The sequence below is a fragment of the Eutrigla gurnardus genome (assembly GCF_963514095.1).
Source record: "Eutrigla gurnardus genome assembly, chromosome: 13".
NCBI classification, from domain to species: Eukaryota; Metazoa; Chordata; class Actinopteri; order Perciformes; family Triglidae; genus Eutrigla; species Eutrigla gurnardus.
In genome coordinates this window covers 10,287,839-10,309,718 of record NC_139936.1, presented here as the reverse complement: position 1 = coordinate 10,309,718, position 21,880 = coordinate 10,287,839, and the positions used below count along the sequence as shown (strand labels likewise).

Here is a 21,880-nt window from a genome sequence, read left to right as displayed (position 1 = left end):
TACATGTGAATGCCCCATAAAGAGCCATATAACTGAGCCTCAGTGCCCTCCACTAGCCCGAATAATCAATCAGATGTATTGATTAGTGGGTTTTAAGCAGGATAGATTCAAGTTAAATAACACATCCTCCAAGGAGCTTGTGGATCACCAGAAATCAGTCGCTCATATCTTGATGTAAAAGAGGAAACACACTGTATGTGTTTACTCGTGTGGCTGCAACAGCTCCATTCAGGGAAATATTGTTGGTCAGCCCTATCTGCAATGGAGGGCAGTCAAAGTTTATGTTATGCGGAGTCGAGGTGAGATTTGAACATTTTCTTCCAGTCAGCCTCTTCAATGGGGTGGCAATATAAGGTTACATGTCTCATAGGGAAGTCTGGTGCCACCCAGGTGTAGGTTGTCTGTTGAACTATAACCACACCCAAACTACAACTGCAGCTGGCTGTCGAGGGAGCATCTCCAGAGAGTTGTAATCTGGGATGGGCTGTATTCAAAGTGGATGAAAAGAACCACATTACCCCCACACCCACATTACCCCCACACCCCCTTTAAAAAAAAAAAAAAATTGCTTTCTCAACTTAAAATCATAAAAGTGTGATCAAATGCTGTTCCAAATTGTATTTGACCTCTACATTGAGATTATCGATGTGCCACTGGGCTACATATGTTTGGATTGAATTACCTCATCGGTGCCAACTGTGAAGTCTGACTCTGCTATGCAGCTCCCAAGTGGGACTCTATATGTGTTTGCATGTGGTTCCTGTATCCAGAAAAACTCCCCTCCCCCCAATGCTTTTAATTATGTCTTAGTCACTGACCTAGTATGAAGAGAAAAACATCACCAGACTGCTTTACCCTAAAGCTCCTCCAGTGTAGGATGAGAAATGAACGGCAATTGAGGTAAATTAGGAAAAATGCTGACCAGTTGTCATCTTTGAAGTTAAAAATACAGCAGCACCAGTTTTGAGTCATTCAGCCACAGAGGTTTTTTTTATACATAAACTCAGCTGTTGTAGGGAATCATACATTGCCCTAATTTTCTTTTCCCAAAAGGAAAGACGAAGTACTCCACCTTAGTCTACTTACATTTTTAATTGGCAGATGAAAGGAAAACCCAGCTAAGCCTGAAATAAATGCCATGTTTGAACCAGGAACGACAGATGGATGTGATATAGAATTTCTGACTAGCAGTGGTAACAATGTCTGCCTCTGACTTTAATTCTACCTCTCATCAGAACATAAAACTATTTTATTTTTTTTATTACGGTGAATGAATGGCCTCCTCCAAGAGCCACTGTCAAATTGTCCATTTATAAATGTATAAATATATTAGATATTTCAAAATTGCTTTGGAGCGACTGAAGGACATCACAAACTATTAGGAGAATTGAATCTTTGGATCACATTCATGCTCCCGCGGGGATAGAAAGCCTTCGACTGTAGGTCTTCAATACCAAAAGCAACCCTGGGATCTCACACTGAAACCACAAACAACTGTAAAAGTTAGTACGTGTTTTTTATTCACCATAAATACAGTATGCATCGCCAAGCTAGAATCAACATGAATGTCCTTAAATTCAAAGCTGAAATACTACAATGCATCACATATCAATATTTGCATATCCAATTCCTCTAACCGTCTGACATAGCTGTAAACATTTTTTTTTCATCTTGAGCACTTGACACAATAGAAGTCACATATTTATAGACATTTACATATGTATCTCAATCTCTCTACAAAGCATAGAAAAAATAAATTCCATTGCATTTTTTGTTACATTATTCATTATTACATTATGTATATTAGTTTATAGAGCATGGGTTGACCACGTGTGGCATTTTGGCTGCATCTCAAAAGACATTTCACATCTCGGGACCATCTAAACGCAACTTTCCCTGCAAAGCAAAGCCTCAGTCCCATCTTTACATGCTGCGAGATTGAGGGCACCGAGTGCAGCATGATGTAGCAAAAAGGAGACGCAATATAACATCTGCTGAGACGCAATACATGGCATATCACCCAGCCAATCCTTCATCCTTTTTAAAGCCACGTATGCAATTATGGGTTCTCTCTAAATCAATTCTTCTGCAAATTCATTATCGGTCAGACATGAAGGGACAATGACAGATTCTGGTAATGTGACCTCTGCCAGTCAGCTTATGTCTGATTGGATAAGTGAACTCTACAGAGACGGGAGGAGGATAAATTGTTTATGGAGTAGGTGTTCCACTTCTTGAATGTTTACTGAATTCAGTGCCTTCAGCCCATTTTAAGCATGCTGATTAGGTAGTGGAATCAGAAAAGGAAGAGGAGAGCATTGAGAAAGCATTGACCCCGAACAATGAGGCACCTTTTTCAGTCAAGTTTGAGATTTGTGGTCTTGCATTATGTACACTTAGGACAAAACCCAGCCGAAAGATGGACATAAAGTAATAAAAGTCACTTGAGAAGATGCATGGGAGACACGGCCATTCTCTTTCTGTACATTTTTGACTCAGACTTCGGTACAAAAACGTTTGATACCAGATCATATCAAGGTGAATAATTCAGAAACAAACTTTATTGAGCTTGTATTATAACATTATGTATGTATACGAGGCTCAATTGGTGCAATGAAAGTCATAGCTGAACTTTCCCGAAATCAAAATTCTGAAAAATATTTTATGGTTACTAACAAAATGTTTGTAAACAAAATAGCAGGAGAGAAGTCGACAAGAGTAACTGCAGCAAAGCCTACTGTCTTAGGCAAAGCAGCAACGTAAAACAATACAGAATATAAGATGCAGTTGGCTAAAAAGCAATAGCTCTTGCACCAAAATAAGGCTATATAACACTGGGGGTTTGTTGGGGTTCAGGGAGGAGATTCCAGCCTCAGACGCTTCACTTTTAATAATAGATGGCTCACATTATTTATTCAACTCTCCTCCTATCGCCTTTCCTCTGTCTGCTTGCTCTGTTTCTAAGTCTAAAAAAAGAGGGCAAGTTGGCGGGAAAGGAGACAAGGCTCAGTACAGCTTCATTTTAGATGGTGGAAGGAAAACCACAGAGGTGATATTATATTTTATATTTCCAGTCGGAACTGGTGCTAAACACAGTAGACCCCCGCAGGTAACACGTTGCAGACAGGCCACTGCATTTCCGACGTGCTGTGATATTGTCTCCACCTCACTCGTCATCTCGGGGAGCAGGCGTTTGATGTGACAGCGGTCTGATAATGGAAGGGTGTGGCTTCAGCAGGAGGGTTGAGGAACCTGTGAAACTGGAAAGGTCCCCTACTGGGAATCGGAGAATGGGCATGATGAGGAGGCTAGCAGCTCCACTCAGGACTCCAGTGCCTCGGTGTGTCACCACCGTGTTAGGCTCTTTTTAGGATTTAAAATTACATTTCCAATTTGTTTGTGTTTTTGAGGGCAAAATAGGCTGAAGGGTCCCTCGTGAGTTACACATGGGATTTTAGGATTCACAGGATTGTGCTGTGTTGGATAGCAGTTATTTCTGTTACCTGACTCTCTGTGGCACATTCTGCTCATGTGCATTATTCTTTGTTTTTGTCCTGCATCCTTTCAGTTCTGAAAAAATCACGTCAAAATCCAGCACAATTGTAAAAAATAGATTTCCCCAAGACATGATGCCACTGTTTCATCTTTCCCCTATTGATTTTGAGCTGGTTAGTATCTTACAACAAGTATGGAAGCTGGTGAAGGAGGGTTCAGGAGTCAGGGGGTGTCGGGATGGAATCTGCTGATAAAATTTACAGCTACTACCTCAGGAAATGAGGGATTTACCCTTAAAAAAATCCCAATCAATTTAGCCTTTGAAAAATGTTAACAATAAATTATATATTTTTTGTGATAGGAAATTTCAACATTAATAATTGTAACCATGTTTCTATGAGTTTGTTCTCTCTTTGCTATCATATATCTGTCATATATTTGCTTGTGGGCATGGTTGTTAGCTCTTAGCTGCCTTTTCTATGAATTTCACCCCAGCAGTTCTATTACCATTTAAATCTCCTGTGAACACTGAATAATGCCTGTAGTGGTGAAACTGCAAGGAGCTGAAGTGAGATACATTGGAGAGTTTCCCTTCCAGGCACGTATCACCTTTGGGATTGGAGGGTTGGAGGCTTTGAAGGGGTTCAAGAGCAACGTGAGGATGGAGATATTAGGAGGGGCAGAGAAGCAAAAAAATACTGTATAGAGAGGATAGTGCCTTGGTTTTTTTTCTATGGAGGTTTTACAAATGTTAAACTATTAAATGTGATTTTTTTTTTTCTGAACAGTCTCCAAATTCCATCCCCCATCTTCCCATTGGGTTCATACTGGCTTGTGAACAAAAATGAGGAACTCATTCAAACAGGGACATTATTCAGCAATTGCAAATGTGCATCCAGTTGATTCAAATAATAATAATAATACCAGCCCATTCAAAAACGCTCAGCTACTTAAACCACCAGTTACTGCAGAACCACGTAAAGACACATTTTAGATGTTCTGAGCCCTCCTTGGGGTCTCAGTGAATAACTTATAATTTCAGGATATTTCTTATGTTGATGTGAAGTTATTCAGTTCATCCTCGGGTAGGAAGGTTAACAGCAGATTGTGTTGTTGACTATGAAGAGCAGGAAGCTTCCGAAACTGCATCTAAACGTTTTGCAAAATTGAGGCATCTGAGGCATCGGCAGTGACTCAAATTTGGCTTTGTGGCACATGATTTCATCCACACAAACCACAACGCACATTGTTATTCACTACAGTCTAAAAATTAAAAAGGCAACGAAACAAGTGTGGCATGTATCACTTAACAGAAAAGTCACTTTAGATCAACTTAAAATTAGCTCCTTGAAGTTACTACAGTCAAACTGGGATGTTAAAAATCCTCCTGATTCCTGAAATCTGGAGGATTCTCAGATGAGTGTTCACACGTCTTCAAGACACACAGCAAGTCCAGTCCAGTCGCCTTTGACTGACTACTGTTAGATGTTCCTGATTACTGAACCTGTTCAGTGAAAGAGCTGTGGATCATCCTGCTGTCAGTGCTGTCTGCTACAGCTGCCAGTGCTGTCCCTCCATGTCTGCTGCAGCTGCTGGACGTGCTGAAAGGCTCTCTGGGTGATGTTAAGAGCTGGGTGAACCTTCCTCAAACTGGGCTCTCCGATCAGAGACAAACCACACAGCCCTAAGTAGGCATGGAGAGGGTCTGGTGGAAATATAGAGGGGGGAAATAGGGAGCATAGTGAGGGATGAAAAGAGTGAGAGAAAGGAGGGGAAACGAGGGAAACTAGGTCAGATATGGTTATATGTATCACAGTAGAAGCACCTGTATGTGACAAGTCTGTAGACGTGGTCAGAGCTAAGAAGACGTTAACCTTTGTCACCTCACTCTCCGTTACTGGTACTGGAGTCAATCAAACTCAATTCAATTTCCCATAAAAAAACACCATTATGCACAAGCATGGTTTTTGTTGTGCTGCTCCTTTAAAAATCTATAAATAATGCATATTGGCCGGCCCCATGGCCCTTTACCTCCTCTGGGACCAGAAAAGGCTTGCAAATGGACCGGTAATTGAATTATAATGAAGTGACGGATGATTGGACTCGAATCAATCAAAGCAACATTAGCTGCATCAATCAGGATTCATATGGACTCAAACTCAAGGCTGTCCAGAAGAAGAACCATGTCTGGATTAGTCCAAGGCTAAATTAAAAAGGATATTTTTCAATTTAGAATTATATGATACATTGTGATCTAAACAGCATTCAAATAAAAAATGACATGAAATAAATAATAAGGGCCACTTTTGCTGAAAATATCTCCCGATAACAATCACATATCACAAATATTACTTATTCACAATATACATGCTACTGTTGGGGCAAGTCATGCGTAGTCACAACTTTGACTTCAAGTGTTATGCAGATGACACACAACTAAATCTCCCATTAAAGCCTGGTACCACCAAAATGTCCTGCCCAGCTGAAATTAGAAACTGGATGTCAAATTTCATGTGTAATACACTGCAACTGATTGATTCCAAATCAGAAATAATAATCATTGCCCCCTATAGCCTGAGCAGCATCTACCATATCTGCTCTCATCTGGGTGACTTTTCTAAAAATGTATGTAACAAGGCCCAAAACCTAGGTGTAATTTTTGACTTTGACTCAGGCAGGGATTTTCAAAGTAGAAATCCATTAATCTAATTAATACATAACTCTTTTCAAGAGCAATGGCAACTGCAATTTTCTTCATTATATTTTGATCTTAGGTCCTCTATTGGACAATGAAAAGAGCTGTGGATCTATTGGGTTAATGACAACAGATCATCTTATTGAGAATCAATTCAATCAATCAATTTGAGCTAGTATTTTTTTTTCCCAACATCAAACTGATGACGATGTCGACCCAAATTCCTTCTGAAAGAGCAACTGTGCAAAGAACAAAGCTGTGTCTCATGTTAAAGGACAGTTTGACAGACTGCTTAACAAATACACAGCACTTTCTTTTGTTCCATGTTATAGTTACCTTCCTATCTTCCCAGACCTGATCCTATACATCAATAGCTATGCATAATTACACTGTTCAAGTTCATGCACATTCAGTGATATCTGCTGCAAAACAGTCCCTTTTATTACCTAAAACTTTCTTTTGTTGCGTAATATTGACAAGGCTTTGTCAACGCAGCTTCTGTTTTGCCTCTTTGTTTCTTCAAGCCTATCTTTCCTGCCTTGTTCCTGTAATGTGAGAAGGTCCGGCTCCTATGTCCTCGGGCTACCTATGAACAATCGCCCCATCAATTACACATTATAAGGGCGAGTAAGAACACAACACATACACGCACACACAAGCATGTGCACTATTGAAGTTTAGTATTACAAAAGCTTTTCCATTGATCTTAAGTAAAACTGCCAACCAGAACTCCACCCTGACCTCTGTGCACCTGTGGAAAGCACATTACAAACTGGTCAGCCTTCAGAGAAACTGAAACTGCTTAGTTCCAATGTCCTTTTGATCTTTGAAGCTACTGAATAATTAACAACAGCAATATGAACAGCAACCATACAGTCTATTTGTGTTTCCACCACATGGACAATATACCATTCAACCACACCACTCTACTAATCCTGTACATGGGATTTATGTCACTCTTACTTTGATAAAAATCCCCCATACACATACAAAAAACAGCACACTAACCCTAAATAACCGTGGCAGTATTCTGTAATTAGCTTTCCTCCAGTGTCTCTGATGACTGTGAGCGTCTACTGCAAGATTTTCCTGTAAAAGCCACCTCTGCAAGTCAGATCATTTACCTGGATGGCTGTCCGGCCACTTGGCAAATCCCCCCACCAAACGATCCTGCGTGGACAAGATGAAGCTCCTGTTCTTGTCAAAGTTTGAATACTGGAACACATCTAACAGCTGGGACCGGAAGGCGGGTGGGGGAGAAGTGTGAGAGAAAAGGAGGGGAATGACAGAGAAGTTTTACCACAACATTTGGGAGCAAAACGAGACAAATATATCTAATATAAATCAGCGATTTGTTAATGGTTTTCAACTGGTTGTGTCTACGGTTCAAAATGCATTTTCAATTACAAAGATGCCGAGCATGTTCTGTTTAAACAGTGAGATAATGTTTGTATCACTGCAATCTCCATCTATACAGCTAATAATGAAGGAAAGATAAAGGATTAACTCTATAGTTTGCTCTATACAAATATTTGGTACGCATGTGCACACTTGCCCCCATGGCACAGTTTTGACCCAGAAATTCACTGGTTTCCTTCACCGTGTTTGCTTAGGTGCGTGTGTGTGGATGTATTCATGACTTACTCATAGCTAGTTGTAGTTTGGCTCAGTTTTTTCAGGACCGTGTGCTTGTATGTACCTCGAGCATAGTTATGACCCACATGCTGAAAAGTTTGCTCACCAGTTCTTTTTGAGTTGGGTGAAGGGGATAAACCCAGGTGCTTTGACAGTGCAGGTAAATACAGTGCCATTTAAAAATTGTTGCATGTAATTTATTGCATGCCGGTACAATTTTTTAAAACTTGAATACATGTCTGAGTCCGTACCTCTAGTGTAGCTCCCACCCAAAAGGAGTAGCATGTGTCCACAGGTTTGTTGGGGCGCCCGTGGAAGCCGCTCTGCTGCCTCATGATACACCAGCGCCGGATCCTGTCCAGCTCCTGCTGACTAAGGGCCTCCTCCAGTCGACCCATTAGGCACAGAGAGGCTATGGCGCAGTATGTCCAGCCACCTGGACACACAGACAGTGAATTAGGCCAATTCATAACACAAATGAATCCAATTAATTAGGATTACGCATGTCTGGCCATGTATTTAAATTGTAAAGTGGTTCCAGTGGTCCATGAAATGTTTTGATGACAGACAACTAGATGATTACAAGAGACTGCAGTAAAAACAAAGGGTGTGTCTGAGTGTGGGCTCTTTAACTGCCAAATATTTGACAGCATGCAACTACTTTCATTTTACACCTTTCCTTGGAAGTGATCACAATGTGGAGCTACCGTGTGCTTCGTATGGATATAAAATGTGTGCTAGTAGGGAAAATGGCTCTTTATGCTGCCTTTTTAACACTTTTCTGCACAATAATCAAAAACATGCAACAGAACCTGAAGAGGGAGTGTTTACAGCTAGAGTCATGCAAAAATGAACTAGTTCATCGATTGACGACAGGCTTTTATCAGTACAACTACAAGCAGCAGCTATCCATCACCTTCTACAATCCAACAGCCAGCTCCTTTCATTATCGCCATGCCTTTAACTCATCCCTGAACACCACCTCCATTCCCGGCTGTTTATCTATGTTTGTGTGTTCTCATATCAGGGGTGTAAATCACGTCTAATCAAAAAGGTGTCCAGCTCACTATCTGCTGGAGGCACAGGAAGATCAGGGGGAGGGGGGAATATAAATCTGAATAAAACAAACATTTTTGTTGTAACACCAGGTTAGGAACAAATAATCACACCTGAATTTTACCATTTTCCTCTCACAGGAAGGGCCATAGTAAATTATTCATGAATTGAAGTGAATGGAAACAGAGGCACTCTGTCTTCAGAAAAAAGAACATAAAGCCTATACAGATGATGATGTAGAGGAAGCAGTGAGATCAAAAACCAACCACACTGAATACAAAGTTTATTACCCTGCCACATAGTTTCTGTAATACCATGTTTCCAAAATTGAACTACACGTTGGCTCAAACACAATCCTCTACAAAAACAGTGCAAGAGTCTGTGCACATTTAAAACACACACAGCAGGAGGTCCTGGTGCTGTACAAACACACACTTCAAGGGTGGATGGATAATAGGCATCTACTGTATATCTCTACTGATGTGTAATCAGCTCTCAGACAGACAGTTGGCTGGTTTGGAGAAGAGAGCCGAGTCCCACTGAAGACTATAATCACAGAAGTTTAATTTACCACAAAGAGGGGAATTACCCAGATGAACTAGGATCAAAAAGGAAAATGCAACCTCTGCCATGTCAAATAAAAAGTGACTACAGATATGCTTCAGTGGCAAATAAGAATCATGATGATTTTCATAAATCAGAGGTTTATATCTGGGCTGACAAGGGTACATTTGTACTTCTCTCTTCTGGTTTGCATCCAAATTTCAAACATTTCTGACCTCTGGAGTTAAGTATAAACCATTACAATATGGACATACTCACCATGTGACTCCCGCCCGGCTCCCTGGCCAAACCCATTGTCGTATGACTGTATAAAGGACAAAGTAGAACTATTTAATCACAAGCAATATTTCAGCAGTCATGTAAGGCTAATGTGAGTGTGGATAGAGATCAGTGTCAGAAGAGGCTGAACAGTTGTGTTGTAATCATGCATCAGCAGTTATAAATAGGGATACACCAATACCACTTAACATTGCGAGTACTGAAATGTACTTGACCTTAAACAGAGCACCATTATGAGTACATAATAATACCATAACAGTTCTAACAATTATTTTGAAAACAAACATTTGAACATTCTTTCATTTAACTAAAATGTTAAAAATGCTGCGCAAGAAGGTCCCAGTATTATTTCTACTTCCATCCAAGCCAACTTTTTTATGCAACAGAGGAGCTAAAAATGAGCATTCTCCATAACCTTGTTTTGGGACTCCACATAAGGACATGGTTATTTCTGTTTACAGAAAGAAAGGGAATACGGTTTCATCTGCAAAATCAATCTGGAAAAGTTGAACACTTGCTTTAAAACATATATTCCCTAAAACTGTGACCAGGTTCAAACAAGGCACCTTTATGGGAAAAACAACAGCTGATCATAAGCAGCAGTTCCTACAAAAATACACAAGTTCAATAACAGATGGAAGTCACTTGGAAAAAAACCTTGTCTGTGTGTGTGTTTGGTCTGGTCTGACCAGACGAACCATAACAATAATGTTGGTGAATGGACGCCTGGCGCTATCCAAATTTAAGTGAAACTTCAGTGTGGCTGGTAAACTTGTCTACTGTTCCAGGGATCTTCAACGCAAAACCAGGGTTCATTTTTTACAGTCACCAACAACATACTTGCATTTCAAAAGACATTTTGTACTCCACATAAATCACAGTTATCTGTTAGCTCATTAACAGAGCTTCCCCTCTCCATCTCTCTTCGTCTGAGAGACAGAGAGGGAATACGACTCATGTAATGAAACACTCTTGTGTTAAATATCTCCAGCTTCAATAAGCTGGAGTTGAGAGGTGGATGGGACCATCTCTCTGGTCTGGGGACTTGAGTTGTACAAGAGACTGAGATGAGGGGCATGAAGAAAATACCACACACAAAGTCCGCTTTGATGAGTCAAACCCATGTCTGATAGAAAAACAAACACTGAGGCTAAAGAAATGGTGAGTTAAAGTATCACTTAAGTGCCACATCACAAAATTGGAACATGTTGTTTTTCTCCTGGTGAGGGGAAAAAGAACTCTGCTTGAGGTTTAAGACCAGGATTCCCTGCTCATCCCCCACCAACCCACATACACACATTTATTATAAATGAAGTATTTCTCAGTAGATTGCCACCTACTGAAGGTATTATCCTCATTCAAGAGCGGAGGCACTACTTTGAATGGTGCAGAACAGAGGTTGAAACAAAAACATGATATTCTCCCCACAGTTTAAAGCCTTGTTCTATGTTTTAAAATCCACTCACCAGACTTCCTCTGATGTATTCAATAGCCTTTTGGATGTCCATGCCTGACCAGTCATCCAGGATGTAACAGATACTGGCTGCACAGTAGATAAACCGTATGTCATTTTCACTTCCTTCTGGCACTGCGTAGAAACTGGAAGCAAAGGAAAGTCACAAAGGCAGGAGAATTATACAAAACAGTTGAAATTGTTTAGAATTTGTAGCATTTAAGTTATGTCATATCATTCAAAAGCCTGTCAGCTGAAATTGCTAAAGGGTTAACTCAAATATATTTAGATCTGAAGATAGGGTTATCTGCCAGAGATGACATACACAATGTATGTGTGCCTGAGTGCTTGTGTATGTGTGTAGACAAACCGTCTACTGTTGTAGGACCAAATGCAAGTTTTTGTTTACATGACCTCAGGTATATTCGAGTCATGGTGAAAGTGCTTGTAAAAATCAGAGTGTGAATTTGTCTATGAGAGTACATGTGCGTAGGCTGACCTGCCGTCCTCCAGCTGCAGTGCTCGGAGACCAGCCAGACAGGCCTGTTTGTTAACCCGGCTCAGGTCGTCTCCCAGTATTAGCAGCGAGCACAGCCCAGTGTAGGTCATGGCTACATGGCCACTGTCATATGGATGGAGCACACCTGGACCCTTAACAACATATCAAAATAAGATATTATTGATACAACTGTTAAAGACAAAAAACAAGAGATTATATTAGTTATTAAATGAAACATCTAGAGAAAAAGAAGCCATTAATCACATTTCGCATCAAGTATTTAGCTATACAAAGGAAGCTCAAATAGCCCTATTTTGGGGAAATTACATCCACAACTTTATCTCCTTGGGGAAAGATAAGTAATGCCAAATGTGACAAACATGTCTATTACAATGACACATGGTAATATTACAGATGCTGAGATGATTGATGATGTAATGCATTCCAAATATACATGTACAACTCCTAAAATCTGAATATAGTAGTATATCCTAATCGGAATAAAGTTAATTCTGAATATCCAAACAGAATATCATGTATACTCTTTTCAAATCCCTGATGATCACAGCAGTGAATATGTTTACATAAAATATATCTCTTAACTAATAACAAAGGTTTTATAGATTTTACAAACAAGACATCAAGTCAACATTTTATTTAAAGTAAAAAAATGGGATCAGGCAAGGCAATACCTTAGTGCTGTAAGGAATTCCAATATGTGACGATCCTCGAAACCCACAACGACTAAGGTTAGCTTCTGTAAGTAAACAAAAGGAGAAGAGAAGGTAGAAATGTAAGAAAGGACTACGCAGTGGTAAACATCAAGAAAGAACTGGAACAGGAAAGTCATATTCTGTTTTACTGTCTCACAAACTAGGTCTTGTTCTATTTGTATTGACCTTCAGCAAAGTACTGCAAAGATGATCAGCTAGCAAAAAAAGTGTACTGCTGCCACCTACAGGCAGGTAAAAGCATTAGACACAGAACCCAATTAACAAAATGTCACCATACTGCAAATAGTGAACAATATGCTGCAATCAGTTTCATTATACTGCATGTCAACCAAACTACTCTATGAACAATACTTGATCACACATATCACTAGGGGGTACACAGTGGTGTAGTGGGTAGCACTGTCCCCTCACAGCGAGAGGGTTCTGGGTTTGATTCCGGGTTCAGGTTAGGGTTTCTTTTGGGCGGAGTTTGCATGTTCTCCCCATGTGAGCATGGGTTCTTTCTGGGTTCTCCGGCTTCCTTCCAGTCCAAAGACATGCAGGATGGGGATAGGTTCATTGATGACTCTAAATTGCCCGTAGGTGTGAATATGAGAGTGAATGGTTGTTTGTATCTACACGTCAGCCCTGTGATTGACTGGCATCCTGTCCAGGGTGTACCCCGCCTTCACCCAATGTCAGCTGGGATCGGCTCCAGCCCCCCCTCGACCATGAATACAGGATAAGTGGTAGACGATGGATGGATCATATCACTAAGTATGACTTAAATAGCTGAAATATATATTGATCATGTTATACTATATGATATTAAATGTATTGTTAACTTATTCTTCTTATTCTGGCATGTTTTCTAAGCTAGATTTGTCCATTCCTCAAAGAATTTTCTGATAGACTAATTATTTTTTCTGTCTTCCTCAAAAGCAGAAACAATACTGGCATTTCCTGTTCATGGTGTTAGAAAAATCCCAAATATTTTTGTTCAAATAGTTACTCAAGAAGCTCTTTTTGACAAATAATGTTTTGAAGTCCTGCGTGCCTGAGGTGATGCTCCGTCCAACTTAGTCAAGATAAAGTTAGCTGCTTTGACAACAACCTTTTGATTTGCTGCTTCATGCAAACCTTGTTACATTGCTTTTATTTACGATGAATACTTGTACTGTACCTTTTATTATCTTATATTCAGTCAGGTGTGAAAAAGTGAAAAGATATGAGACTTACGGTCCTCTGTGGGCAGAACCTGTAGTGAGTAAATCCACTCAATCATGACATTCCTATCGATCACATCCAGAGCGTCCAGCACATCAAGACCAGACAGGGCAAAAAATATGATTGTTAACCTGGAAAGAAGGTAGATAGCAATTTTATTAAGGTTTACCCATTTAATAGCGATGGACAGAAAAGGCCACATATACAAGCTACAAGAATCAATGCATGGTCACAGCTAAGCATCAAATCAGAGGCAATGTAAACGGTGGTGTTATTCAGTCACATTAGATTACCTTTATAAAATGGCTTGATTTACTATAATTTGACCTTAGTTATTGAGTAAATGCAGATGATAAACTAGAGAGATGTTGAGTTTACAAATAAAGACACTGTCACATTACATTTTACCTGGAGTTCACTTTCTAATAAGCCGTATTCTTATACTAATACTAACTTGTTCACTAATATGTTTAACGGCACATCGTGGCCCGCTGTACCACCAGTTTCCTGTTTTACTAACATTACAGCCAATCTGTTATAACTTCACTACCAGTTCTAATATTATCAGAACCGCTAAGCTAAGTAGCACTAGCCTTCATTCAAAACGGTTGAACCACAGCTAGCTTGAATGCTAGTCAAGTTCTTCAGCCAAACATATAAACTAAAGCAACATTTTCCATCCCAGTAAATGTACCTGGTTGTTTCCAGCGAGGCGTATCTCTCAGGTAACACCTGCAGCGTTCTCTGGAAGAACCGTACATGTCTATCTCTTAAAAAGTCTATTTGCTCAAATTCTTCAAACTGGCTCTCCTCTTCCGCCATCTTTGCATCCGCACCTATGAGGAATCTTTTCCGGTACGTTTGTTTTTCACAATAAAAGCTCGGAATACAGAGCGATGTACATATAGGGCAATTCAGACGTTTTATCTATATTGAAGACACAACCAGTGCACATGATTATAGAATGCAGTCAGATAGTGTTTTTGGATATTACTTTTGCTGTACATACCTAATAACACTGTTACCAGTACACCATTTAAACAGCAAACACAGACCACCAGAGATAAGTAGTTGTGAAGTTTAAACAAGCTTTTATTTAAAATAACAGTTTTGTAAAAATGAAGGTCAATTTTATTCATAGAATAGATTCAAACAAAGGCACAAAATCTGGTGTTGAGGTCCGGTGTGTAAATTCCCATTTAATTCTTCAATTGTTGCTCATCACAGGCCTTGTCTCCAAGTGGGAACAGCTCTGCAACAAAATGACAAAATACTTCAGTTATTCATTAATCATCTACTACCCACCTGACCTAATGATTGTATTGAATCAGACCTGTGAAACATCTGTGGCACAGGACCTCCCCCTGAAGGTCCAATGTGTTTCATCCGCTCCTCCCATCCCTTAGTGGGACGAGTAAGCCTGGATGGGTCTCTGCTGATACGCCCATCCACCTGAATGAGAAACAAACAGTAACCTTTTACGAGACCAACAACCCTGCTTATGAAAGATTTTCAAATGTTGTGATTGAAATGTTTGCTACTTGTTCACTGTACAACCCTTACCTTCTCCTTCAACTTAGCAGTGATTCTCCTCTGTCTTTCCTCTCCCTCTTTTGCCCTCAGATGTTTCTCCTGAAGCTTTGCCTCCACCTTGTGAAGATCCTGCAGAAAGGCAAGCTTTGTATTTTACACATTATAGTGACTTCTCTAACACTAGCTTTGTCATTTATTCCAATATTTGGAAAACTGGCAAAACCTCAAATGCCAAAATACATCACAACCTCACAATAAGTTCTCTAGGGAGAAAGCCTGGCCTTTAAAAGTGATAACACCAAGACTGACAAATAATGGATAAATAACTCAGATGTTGTACCCTTTCTTTAAAGAGTTTGATGGCCTTTGCTGCCTCCCTTCTTCTCTCATCTAGTTCCCTTAGTTCCCTCTGGTCCTCCTCTCTTCTCCTACTCTCCTGTTCCTCCTCCTCCTCTCTCCTAAGTCGTAGCTGCTCCTCAATGGTCAGCTTCACTTCCAGCTGCCGGCGGCGCTCTTCCTGATAAATGGAAATTAGTGTGATGAAGAAAAATATTGGTCAAGGGCACCAACCTAAACCTATGTATGTGTATAGATTTTTATGCTAAATGAATTCAGAAGCACTATATTTGATGAATCACAACTACACACGCAAAATCACCTTTTCCCGTCTTCCCTTTAGTATCTCCTCAGCCAGCCTCTGCTGTTCTTCCTGTTCTTTATTCCTTCTCTTCTCTTCCTTCCATTCCTCCAGCCGTCGCACTGCCTCCCTCCTCTCCTCAATCCTTAGACAGAAGAGAATAAAATACACTAAAACAGACATGACACCAAATTGACAATAACAAAGGCCGAGGAAAATCTCCAAATTCACCTTTATTAAAGGTGACCAATGAAACATCATGGATGCTTTTCACTGCTTTAGCCATGGAATAAATCAGTCATCTTCTCTACCTCATCTTTGTGTGTTTTATTTTATTCTGCTCTACTTCTGAATCACCTGAGTTGGTGGGCCTGGCTTTTGGCCTCCTTCTCCCTCCTTCCTGCCTCCTCGGCCTCCTCTTGGCTCTGTATTCTGGTCTGGCGTTCCTGCTGCTTGCTGGCTTTCCACCGCTGAATAGCCTGTGAATGGCATAAAGACAAGTAGCAAAAAATGGAAACTAATAAATTTTTTAGAACAGTACCACAGCTCCTAGGAGCTATTTTGGAGCTCCCGGCTTTACACAGTTTAAAGCCTGTTGTTAAGTCTGGGATAGTTGAAAGTTGATATCGGGAGAGAAACCGAGGAAAAGAGTTAATTTGGAGCGCTGCTCTACCTCTCTCTTGTTGTCCTGTAGGTAGATCATCTCCTGATGCCAGTCCTTGTGTTGCTCTATCTCCTCCAGTGTTTTTCCAGGCAAGTACAGTTTGGCCTCTTTCCTGTAGGCTGGTTGCCCACTGTGCTTTGTCCAAACCTGTAAACCAAACAGATTACAGTAGATCAGACGGGGAGCTTGTGGCGATCAACCTTTGACTTAGCATCTGCTGCAGGTGCTGTTGTTGTTGGCAAAACATTGAATGCTGTTAGTCTAAGGAGTGGCTTTTAGGGATTGTGTGCAACGATCTGCAGGTGGAAGGTGGCAGAAAAAAAACAGATTTTTCATTAGAACAAGACAGAACACAATAATGTCTTACTTTTAGGAAGGCCTGGTGCTCATATTGGTCCCAGCCACCACATGAGCCTCCTGTCTTCAGCAGGAAAGCTTCCAGTGCTCTGACCTCTGGAGGAAGGTCTCTGTCTGGGGGTTTGGTTTTCTGAAAAATATAATGTGTTGAATGAAATGCTGCATGGGTAAGATTTCTGGATGCATTTTCACTTTGTAAAACAGTATGAACAAGAGCTTCAACGCAGCAACATTGTGTTAGATTTATTTATCACACTAATTCTAGGAGTCAATACTCAGACACAAACATGGCTCTCCCTCCTCTTTCTGTCAAAAACACAGAAAGGAGGAAGATGAGGAGAGGCAGACCTTAACAGTGGCGACTGTGTGTAGTTTGGGGTCTGATTTGAAAGCAAGGCTCAAGTTGTCCATCTTCTTCTCATAAGCAGCAACCTCCTGTTTGCACGTCCTCTCCTCCTTCAAAAGTTCCTCAAAGCTGAGAGGAACAGAGAAACACAAAATGATGGCTAGTGGTAAATATGTATCGGATGCCATTCTATTAAATGGTGTGTTTCTTAAATTGCTCATTTTGAGTTGTCTATGTATTTAACTGAATCTTATGAGTTAAAAGTGGTATTTGTTAAAGGCCTATTTTATCGGGTTTTCTATTGTTACAGTCAAAATTTGTCTCAGGTTGTTTAGTGTATCTTGTTACCATGACTGCTGTTCCTCTTTGAGGGTGTTAATTGAGATTTCCACTTCTGACATTATTCCCTTCAGTCTTTCGATCACTGAAAACCCAAGTAGAAATGCAGAAACATTAATATCAATCACCATGCTTTCATCAAGCAGTGCACTAATTTACAATCACATGTTTTTAACGATATAGCAAAATAGTGATATATATATGATGACAAGAAAATAATGAATGTTCCTGCATGCTATTGACGGTATGGTTGTCTTTAAGGTAATATGCTGGGTACAAAACTTACACTCAGGAGTTGGCTTCACATCTCTCAGCTGTCTCTGAAACTTCCTCACACCATTATGAATCTTCACGAGATGCTTTTGAAGATTCATCTCTAAAGAAAATAAAAAGCAAAGAACATTATGAACAGCAGTTTTTTTAAAAGTGTTGTTGTTGAGGCTGGATGTGACAGTTAACGTTGGACTCTACTTCCAGGGATTAGGCAGAAGAAAGGAAATGGATATATATCTTCCCAGTACTTGATACCCCATGTAATAATGAAATATCTGGAGGAAATATTAGGATAGTGTACTGCAAAGAAACACCCACTCTCAGCATTTCTTTCTTCCTCCAGCACTTTCTCGTACTCTTCCAGTTCTGCTGGCACATCTGTCCAGCCATTTTTTCTGCACTGAATGCTCAATGTCCTCTCTTTCTCTAATTTGTCGATCCTATGAAAAACGAGAAGAAAAGTTAAATAGGTATATTACATTATTGATGAGTGCAGATAGACCAATATTAAGGTTTAAAATCATTGCATTGATTAAGGATTGATTTGACGTACAGTGGTTTGGTGACTGGTTTCATAAATACAGCATGACTAAGGAATGGTCGCTTACCATTTACATTTTACTGTCTACTGTTTTACCACTAGCCACTTATATCTTCTTTATATCTGTGTACTTCATACTTAAATGACCATTTAAATTAAATGAAAAAAATATTTTTAAAAAATCAGCATGGGAAATATTACATGTTGATAAATGCTAACTAGCTAAAATTCAAACATGATAAAATCCCCTGTCTGGATAATACTTTTTGAAATTCCCTGATATTCCAGTAATTCCCTGAGCTAACTAAGCTTCACTTACTGCCTTCTGTTTTTCTCGGCTTCCCTGAGAAACTGAGCAGCTTTCTGCCTCCGGTCCACGCCGTCACCGCCGCTGACAGGAGGAGGTGACGTGCAGAGCGGCTGGACGCTGCTGGAGTCTCCGTCTTCCTGCTCACAGTTATTCAGTGGAAAGATGCAAAACACAACATCTGAGTGTACATTTAATCGAGTTAGTTATTTTTGAGTTAGGGAAACTAGCAGGAGTGACGTATCCTCTCAGAAAATACAACACAAACACGACACAAATAATGACAAGACATGTACATCGGACGACGTTAGTTAGCTCCCTCTCCTGTAACTAGCTAACGTTAGCTCGGTTTGGTTAACGACCGCAAGCTTGTCAGTCGTCCAACAGTACATACGCCATATTTCTTGGTTTCTTTGAAAACGTTGAAGCTTTAAGATAATTTAAATAGTGTCAATTTGAGCCCAAACGTAGTAAATATATATGTGATAGCTACCGAGCAACGTTCATCACCGCGTCTTGTGGTTGCTAGGGTGGCCATGTTTGAGGGAATCCGTAAACAATAAACTTTATTTAAAAAAAAAACGTACTGCTGTAGTTACTAGCTGGCACCAGCAGAGTTCGCTGCGTGTCATTAATCGATTGTATTTGTACACATGAAAGACTGGACTTGACACACATTCTAGCAGGTGCTGCTCCCTTCAGAGCTGATGGTCAGGCTACATGGTGGGAGAAAAACCTCATGTAACCAGGTGACCGTAACCATGACGACACATGACACTAGTGTCCTCAGCAGTGCCCCGATGATCACACTGACTTGCTGTTTGAATCGCTGAGATGAAGAAGGGCATTCGGGTATCTTGAACCACTTCAATGGCACTTATGGCCAGATAATAAAATAAGACATTTAACTTAATTTTGTGATAACAAATACAAGTTGTAAGACCTCGAAATTGACACTTTCTGTGATCCAGTTCCTCAGGTACAGAAATATCAATCTGCACCCTGCTACGACAGTTAGATACCTGCGCATCTCACTTTCTCAAATAACTTCCCATTTTGTCTACCGAGGCCGTGGTTTATTTCTATAACAGCCTTTTTTATGATGGCCTACAACTATAATTGTGATGATAGCTGGCTGAGTGACAGTTAGAAAGAAGAGACAGGAGAGAAAGATAGTGCGAGTATAAATAGTAACCTGAATCCATTATTGAGTGCAGATATTGGGGATGGTCTCTCCCATGAGTGCAGAGGCAGAGTTGTCGTTGCAACATAAGCAACCACTCTCCTCGATGAAGATGCATCCAAACATTTACTTGAGTAAAAGTTTAATAGCATCAAAATATAGTATAAAGTAGCATAAAATAGAAATACTCATGTAAATGTCAAAGTATCCTTAAGCAAGACACTGCTATACAGCAGCCCACTGCACCTAATGCTTGAGAAGGATCATAGAAGTCACATTTCATTAATATACCTGTATTTATATGTCCGTGGTAATTTATATACAAGTACGTCAAAATTGTTTGCACAAGATTTAGGTCACGTGATGACACCAGCCAACTCTACTCCCTGAAGGTCTCAAGATACAGTATAACGATCTGGATTACTTATTTTTTTAAGTCAAACTAGCAATTCATTTGGTTCTTATTGACACTTTCTTTCACATCAGTGTTTCCCCTCAATAAGGAGGACAACAAAAAAGGAAAGGAAAGGAAGGCAGAGAGAAAGATGTGACCTTTGACCTCTTCTTCAGAGCTAAATAGGCTGTTTGGAAATGTTATGAGACATGATCTCTGTAAACCGAGAGGTCAGTTTTGCATTCGTGCAGCGGTGGAACTCTGAGCTTCCCTCCTGTCGTTTCTTTGAATTAGACATGCTTATTTATGACATCTGCCACGGTGTGTATATGTGTGTGTGTGTGTGTGTTTCCAATGGGAGACGTACACACTGTGACAACACAGGTGTGTTTACGTGTGTAAACCTTCTGTCCTGCTGGCTGTCAGCCTGTTAATGAATGACAGTGTTTTCAGTCAACATGTCAGTTTTAATTAGGGTTAACTATGTGGACAAACACTAACGCACATAAACAACATGCACAGACCAAAATGCATACCTGCTTGGACACACACACACACACACACACACACACACACACACACACACACACACACACACACACACACACACACACACACACACACACACACACACTGTTCTGACACCTGACTAGTGCTGTAATTGTATATGTGTTAAAAAGAAACGTGATCTGGCTACGTCCTGCACATGTTGGCTATGTCAGACTCACACTCAGACAGGCAACTGCACATGCATGCACATGCAGTCATGTGTGTGTGTGTGTGTGTGTGTGGTCAGGCAGGGGGAAAGCGATCAGTCTAATGGCTTTTCCTGCTGCGCTTCAGACTCCAAACCCATCTCTCTTTCTCCTTCTCTCTAGTGTCGTCAACACATCAACATTTTTCCCGAGAATTTTGGCCCCGATTGAGCGTCCCACCTGTACTTTCAGCTAGTTTACATGATGACTTACATGCCAACTTATGAATGTCCTGTATGTCTGGCAGTTAGTTTCCTTTTCACTGCAATTCTATATCTGACATTAATCTTTGAGTCCGGGGCAAGGATGAAAGTTTGGACTGGAGCACAGGTGAAGAGAAAGCTGCATTACCATGACATTAAAGGAGAAAACAAATATACACATTCAAGTGTCACTTTAAGTTGTTGTAGGGCAAAAAAGGTTGGTGACGACAAAGTTGAGACGGATTGCCATGAACCTTTGGCAAAGCCACCCTGATGGTCCCCAGAGTTAGAATCCTGATTGCTTCGGTGACCTTTCATCGCACACCACCAGCAGGTCAACGTTTCCATTTGTTGCATAGCTTGAAAATGAGTTAATGCACATTTATATTGCAACTGTTTGTGCATTTGTATGTACTTCTTCCCATGACTTCTTCTTAAAATTATGATTATGTGGCATTTGTATGTTGAATATGTTGGAGACTGTAGAAACCCATTTAAAATATGAATAATTGTTGGTGTAAGCATCATTATAGAAAATGAAGCTTCACAACAACAGCCTGTCAAACCTCCAACCAGTATGACACCAAAATGAACCAGATTTGTTCGATTTCATCAGGAGGTCCACAAAAATAGATTCTGTTTATGTTAGAAGGCCTTATGAATCTGCCACCACCTGGTAGCTCAGCTCTCCGCTCTCTTCTGGCTGTCGTTTTTACTTTTATCATCAGCCAG

At 40.3% G+C, this 21,880-nt stretch overlaps 2 protein-coding genes across 2 annotated transcripts; both read right to left on the bottom strand.

Annotated features, from left to right (window-relative positions):
* Nucleotides 1-1,499: 1,499 nt before the first annotated feature.
* pggt1b (protein geranylgeranyltransferase type I, beta subunit) lies at nt 1,500-14,454 on the bottom strand. The gene is made up of 9 exons (XM_084025443.1): nt 14,311-14,454; nt 13,629-13,747; nt 12,369-12,433; nt 11,677-11,828; nt 11,191-11,323; nt 9,704-9,749; nt 8,077-8,261; nt 7,315-7,423; nt 1,500-5,200 (listed from the first exon to the last, which is right to left on the bottom strand). Exons 1-9 carry the CDS (start codon nt 14,436-14,438, stop codon nt 5,034-5,036), a joined length of 1,104 nt encoding a protein of 367 aa, XP_083881569.1. The 5' UTR covers nt 14,439-14,454; the 3' UTR covers nt 1,500-5,033.
* Nucleotides 14,455-14,729: 275 nt separating this feature from the next.
* Nucleotides 14,730-19,151, bottom strand: ccdc112 (coiled-coil domain containing 112; the record flags this gene model as incomplete). The annotated part of the gene is made up of 14 exons (XM_084025705.1): nt 14,730-14,868; nt 14,950-15,068; nt 15,180-15,278; nt 15,490-15,666; nt 15,808-15,931; nt 16,144-16,265; nt 16,460-16,597; nt 16,818-16,937; nt 17,156-17,282; nt 17,502-17,577; nt 17,779-17,868; nt 18,084-18,205; nt 18,626-18,753; nt 19,107-19,151. The coding sequence occupies 14 exons, from the start codon at nt 19,149-19,151 to the stop codon at nt 14,838-14,840; spliced, it is 1,518 nt and encodes a 505-aa protein (XP_083881831.1). The 3' UTR covers nt 14,730-14,837.
* Nucleotides 19,152-21,880: the final 2,729 nt, after the last annotated feature.